The following is a 5,959-nucleotide window of genomic DNA, read 5'->3' as shown; positions in this document are numbered from 1 at the left end:
AAATTTTGCAGACTAAGGCATAGCCTAGTGGTGGGAAGGGGCTGATGCCTTCCCACCCACCCAGGTTCAAGGCCTGGTACTTGCAATTTGGGTTTGTTGCACCAATTATACTGTAGGGGGTTCCCTTACAGTCTTTCTGTCAAAAAAAAAAACAAATACACACATCCTGTTCTTTTAATTTAATATATCAAAAGAATATGGATCTTGTAATATGGCTATCATATTTCTTTCAGGTGGTTCTAGAGTTTGTCTACTTAGCAATTGGAACATGGCCTGCTTGTTTTCTCCGTAAGTATGACCTACACATATGATCTTTATGGTATCTTTGCGTGGCCTTTCCCATTATTTATGTATTTCCCAGAAACAAGTAGATCCTATTGAATGCTACTATTCATCAAGCTACCAACCACCCAAGCTATGATACTCAATTACCATAAGAGTCAGAGGTTTCTCAATAACAAAATTTGTTGCAGAGACACTTCAGTACCATGACATATTATTTATGTACTCCAAATATGTATGGTGTTGTACATTGTCATACTTGGTCACGTGTAAATATAGCATATGAGTATGTCTTTGATAGTTCAACTCGGTATAATTTGAGTATGTTAATACCTATGAATATAATATGCTCAAAATCAAGTGTTTTGAGCATCATAATACCTAGGAATACCACAGGCGCATACTCAATATCAGATCGCCCATTGATGCTTCTACTGCATCATGAGTTTCATTTAATATCCACTGAAATCATTCTTTCAATAATAATACATATGCTTACCAGAGATATCATGCTGGACCGTGACTGGGGAGAGGCAGGCAGCTCGCTTTCGATCTTTGTATCTCAAGTCGGTTTTGAGACAAGACATGGCATTCTTTGATACAGAAATGAAAGGTGGACAGGTAGTGTTTGGTACATCTGCTGACACAATACTAATTCAAGATGCGATTGGCGAGAAGGTACAAAGAATGCAGCTTCTTCTTTTCCTTTACCTGCTACAAAAGAAGAATATGTTGCTTAGTTACTACCCCAGTGATGCTTTAACTTCTATTAGAATATATCTATTGTTTTTGGTGTTTGGTGGATGATCACCGAAAGCCAATAAACATGACGAAAATTATACTTGTAGTAAGACCTTGATATAATTCAGCATTAACAGTTTGCATTAAGTCATAATCTTATTTAGTTCTTGTTTTACATTTTCCCATTCCTTTTCCCTAGGTAGGGAAGTTTCTACAGCTTCTTACCACTTTCATTGGTGGGTTCACGGTGGCATTTATCAAAGGCTGGCTCCTAACCCTTGTAATGCTTTCTACTATACCACCACTAATCGTTGCAGCTGCAATCGTCTCAAAGATGCTTTCCAAAGTATCTAGCGAGGGCCTAGCATCATACATTGATGCAGGAAATATTGTAGAACAGACAATTGGATCCATAAGAACGGTAGGCCCTTTGTTGATGACGTAATCATGAACGACAAGTCCTTAGCTAACCAGTATTCATACTGTAACAGGTGGTTTCATTCAATGGTGAAAAGAAAGCCATGGACCAGTACAACAATCTCATAAAGAAGGCATACAAGGGTACGATCAAGGAAGGGGCTATTCAAGGCTTTGGCCTGGGTTTCCTTTCTTTGGTCTATTTCTCCAGCTTTGGACTAATTGTATGGTATGGCAGTAAGTTAACCCTTGACAGAGGATATAGTGGAGCAGATGTCATGAACATATTGTTTGCTGTCCTTGTAGGAGCAAGGTTAGTAATGACACAAAAATATCTGCACCCAGCTACTAACCAAGTTCCACTAATATAGATCAACATGCTATAGTGCTTCACAACAAATTGCTAAGTACTTCCATAAATCAAACCTTAAGATGAAATATGTGTTCTAACTTGCAAATTTTCAATTTTTGGGTTAGAGCATTGGGTGATGCAACCCCCTGCATTGCTTCCTTTGACGAAGGAAGAGTTGCCGCATACAGATTGTTTACAACAATCAACAGGAAACCAGAGATTGACTATGATGATATTACTGGTGTTGTGTTAGAAGACATTAAAGGTGATGTAGAGCTGAGGGATGTGTCTTTCAGTTACCCAAGCAGGCCAGAGCAACTAATATTTGATCGATTTTCAATGCATGTATCAAGCGGCACAACAATGGCCATAGTTGGGGAGAGTGGGAGTGGCAAAACAACAGTCATTAATTTAGTTGAGAGATTTTATGATCCACAGGCTGGCGAAGTGTTGATTGATGGAATGAACATCAAGAGTTTTAAGCTAGAATGGATGAGAGGGAAGATTGGCCTTGTTAACCAGGAACCAGTACTCTTCATGACATCTATAAAGGAGAACATAGCCTACGGAAAAGAGGATGCAACATTGGAGGAGATCAAGAAAGCAGCCGAGCTTGCCAACGCGGCAAGATTCATTGAGAATTTGCCTAATGTACTTACATAAACACAATCTGTTCAACAATAGCTTGGGCCCACGTATATAAACATAAACATAATGATGTGTACATATGTTTTCAGGGTTATGATACAGCAGTTGGACAACGTGGTGCCCAGCTTTCAGGGGGGCAGAAGCAAAGGATTGCGGTTGCGAGAGCCATCCTAAAAAATCCGAAAATCCTTTTGCTCGATGAAGCGACTAGTGCATTGGATTTAGAGTCTGAGAGGGTTGTCCAAGAAGCACTAAGCAACATCATGGTTGGGAGAACCACGATTGTCGTGGCACATCGTTTGAGCACTGTTAGAAATGCCCACTGCATATCAGTTGTTTCTGGAGGAAAAATAGTCGAACAAGGTTAGTATCTCCCCTACTCGATCTTTACTTTGGTTCTGTACCGAAACAGATGAACTAATTTGAAATGATCCACTCAGGACATCATGATAAATTGGTAAAGGATCCTGACGGAGCATACTCTCAACTTATTCAGCTACAAGAGACACACCAAGAAACTTGCGAGCAGTTAGATGCTGGATTATCAAGCCCATTATCTAAAAGAAATCAAGCACAATCAATCAGTACAAGTTCAGCTGGGAGCAGCCACCATTCTGTAATTCCCCCTGTCAACTTGCCTGGCCCTACTGCATTACTTGATTATGATGGTGCAGATGGTGAGAAAGCAAGCGATAACACAGATGTCAAGGTTTCCAAGAAGGCCCCAATGGGACGCTTAATTAGCCTAAACAGACCAGAGACGGCATTTCTTCTATTTGGTTCTCTTGCGGCAGCAATTGATGGAACTGTCTACCCAATGATGGGTTTGGTAATGGCTAGTGCTGCTAAAACATTCTATGAATTACCAGCAGACAAGCGACAGGAAGATTCTACCTTTTGGGGATTGCTGTGTATTGGGCTGGGTGCAATGGGTATGATATCAAAGCTAGCAAATAGCCTTCTATTTGCAATAGCTGGTGGGAAACTTATAGAACGCATTCGTGCTTTCACATTTAAAAACATAGTGTACCAAGATGCTGCTTGGTTTGATCATCCTGCAAATTCTAGGTGAGATATCTTAATTTATTCTCAAAATGGAACAATGAAGATACTAACAATCCCTTTCATCTCTTATTAGTGGAGCACTTGGTGGAAGGTTATGTGTTGATGCCCTTAATGTGAGACGCCTTGTAGGGGGTAACTTGGCCTTAATAATCCAATGTACTGCAACACTTATTTGTGGAATAGTAATAGCTATGATTGCAGACTGGAAGCTTTCATTGGTCATCTTAATTGTAGTTCCTTTAATGGGTCTCCAGGCTTATGCTCAAGTGAAGTTCCTACAAGGGTTTAGTCAAAATGCTAAGGTGAGCCATGAATTAGCACTATTCTATGAAAAAGTTCTTTAGTCTTATTTTTGCCTCTTTTTTTCCATTTCTAAAGTACAAAATCTTGAAAGGTAGACTCGATACACACCTCATGCTGACAAAAGGTGGATAACTTAGAACAGCTGATTAACAGTTGTCTCTGTGCTACTATGATGTCAACAGTGCTTTCTTTGTTACGAACATTGCTATATTGGTGACACTTGTAATATATTTTCCCCATCATTTCTGAATATGTGATAACAGACCATGTATGAAGAAGCAAGTCAAGTGGCAACTGATGCAGTTGGTAACATGAGAACAGTGGCCTCTTTTTGTGCCGAGGAGAGAGTGGTGACAAAATACAATCAGAAATGCCAAGCTTCTAAAAACCAAGGAATTCGAACAGGAATAGTTGGAGGCATTGGTTTTGGTTTCTCATATACGATGCTATATGTCACGTCTGCTCTTTGTTACTATGTTGGTGCAAAGTTTATTAGTCAAGGCAACTCCGATTTTGGCGGCGTCTTCAAGGTAATCACTAGGAATCATTTCAATACAACAAAACATTCTATCCAGATATCCTACTATGATATTTACTTCAAATTATTATAATGCAGGCTTACTTTGCTCTGGTTTTGGCCATGATTGGAGCATCACAAACTAGTGCTATGGCTTCTGATTCAGCCAAGGCAAATGATTCTGCAACTTCCATATTCAAAATCTTAGACAGAAAATCCCAAATCGATTCCAGCAGCAAAGAGGGTTCTACCATGGAGCTTGTCAAGGGTGACATTGATTTTATGCATATCAGCTTCAAATACCCATCCCGTCCAGATGTTCAAATATTCAGTGACTTCACCTTGAACATTCCCTCTAGAAAGGTCTTATACAAAACCAGAAGTTATTTTTCATTTTCTCACTGTTATTCGAGAGGGTTCAATTTACTAAGCAAACACAATCCCAGGAATTTACTTAGTAACATGTTTGTTGCAGACTGTTGCGCTTGTGGGTCAAAGTGGCAGCGGCAAATCTACAGTAATTGCTTTACTAGAGCGTTTCTATGATCCAGATTCTGGTGCGATCTTATTGGATGGAGTGGAAATCATCAACCTAAAGCTAAGTTGGTTGAGGGACCAGATGGGATTGGTAAGCCAAGAACCAGTCCTTTTCAACGACACAATACGAGCCAACATAGCATACGGTAAGCATGAAGAGGTAACCGAGGAAGAGATTGCTGCGGCTGCTAAAGCAGCCAATGCCCATGAATTCATATCGAGCATGCCACAGGGGTACAGCACGTCAGTTGGAGAGAGAGGGACCCAACTGTCCGGCGGGCAGAAACAGCGCATAGCCATTGCAAGGGCTATTCTGAAGGACCCACGGATACTGCTTCTGGATGAGGCAACAAGCGCGTTAGATGCAGAGTCAGAGAGTGTCGTTCAAGACGCACTGGACCGCGTGATGCTTGGCAGGACAACTGTCACCGTGGCACACCGCCTCTCAACGATCCAAGGGGCTGATATAATTGCAGTTCTGAAGGATGGCGCAATCGTGGAGAAAGGAACACATGAGACCCTGATGGGCATCGCCGGCGGAGCATATGCCTCGCTTCTAGAACTTCGCCCCAATGCAACATAATACAGTGATTTGGGCAATGGCGTCGATTTGAGCTACTGAATTGTACTAGTACTAGTAGTACAGTTGGCTTAGGCAATTTAGCCTGTTAGATATACTACTGCTGGAAATGCAGGCGTCTTATCGAAATATATAAGAATGCTCCATGGGTGAAGATTTGCTGCAGCCAAAGGGGGAACGTGACATTTTCCAAGGCCTAGCGTCCTGTATAAATCTAGCATACGGTGTACCTAAGGTCGTATGTTTGCTACCCTCCAGATCAGTACCTACATCAAACCGATAATCCATGGGAATGGGATACCATGGGAGAAATTTATTGGGGGGCTAAAGCCAAGGGTATTCTCAGGAGGTGGTGGTGGGTACCTTGTGAGGAGGCTGCCGGTGGCCGTCTCAGGGGATCCTCGTCGACGCTGAGACAGAGGAGGCAACAGGCACACAGCCATCACCGAACGAATCTGCTCTGCCGATGAGCCAGCCTGGGTGCGGCGCCACGCTCCCGGCGCGACGCCCCCGCGGC

General features: G+C 41.9%; 1 protein-coding gene across 1 annotated transcript; it reads left to right on the top strand.

Annotated features, from left to right (window-relative positions):
- The first annotated feature begins 89 nt into the window (after positions 1–89).
- Positions 90–5,792, top strand: LOC125530345 (ABC transporter B family member 11-like). Its single transcript, XM_048694745.1, has 11 exons — positions 90–288; positions 785–960; positions 1,223–1,444; positions 1,515–1,753; positions 1,918–2,443; positions 2,530–2,803; positions 2,881–3,508; positions 3,579–3,807; positions 4,072–4,338; positions 4,425–4,688; positions 4,801–5,792. Exons 1-11 carry the CDS (start codon positions 198–200, stop codon positions 5,443–5,445), a joined length of 3,561 nt encoding a protein of 1,186 aa, XP_048550702.1. The 5' UTR covers positions 90–197; the 3' UTR covers positions 5,446–5,792.
- The last annotated feature ends 167 nt before the right edge of the window (positions 5,793–5,959 follow it).

This window comes from Triticum urartu, unplaced genomic scaffold, assembly GCF_003073215.2.
Source record: "Triticum urartu cultivar G1812 unplaced genomic scaffold, Tu2.1 TuUngrouped_contig_6253, whole genome shotgun sequence".
NCBI classification, from domain to species: domain Eukaryota; kingdom Viridiplantae; phylum Streptophyta; class Magnoliopsida; order Poales; family Poaceae; genus Triticum; species Triticum urartu.
The sequence above is the reverse complement of the archived record's forward strand: the minus strand, read 5'-3'. Positions and strand labels throughout refer to the sequence as shown.

What these genes read in the sequence shown, in the direction of transcription:
- LOC125530345 (XM_048694745.1), top strand. Translation starts at nt 198, where the DNA reads ATGGATCTTGTAATATGGCTATCATATTTCTTTCAGGTGGTTCTAGAG. An exon ending in ATGGCCTGCTTGTTTTCTCC is followed by an intron (nt 289 to 784) that starts GTAAGTATGACC and finishes TATGCTTACCAG; the next exon opens with AGATATCATGCTGGACCGTG. An exon ending in AAGATGCGATTGGCGAGAAG is followed by an intron (nt 961 to 1,222) that starts GTACAAAGAATG and finishes CCTTTTCCCTAG; the next exon opens with GTAGGGAAGTTTCTACAGCT.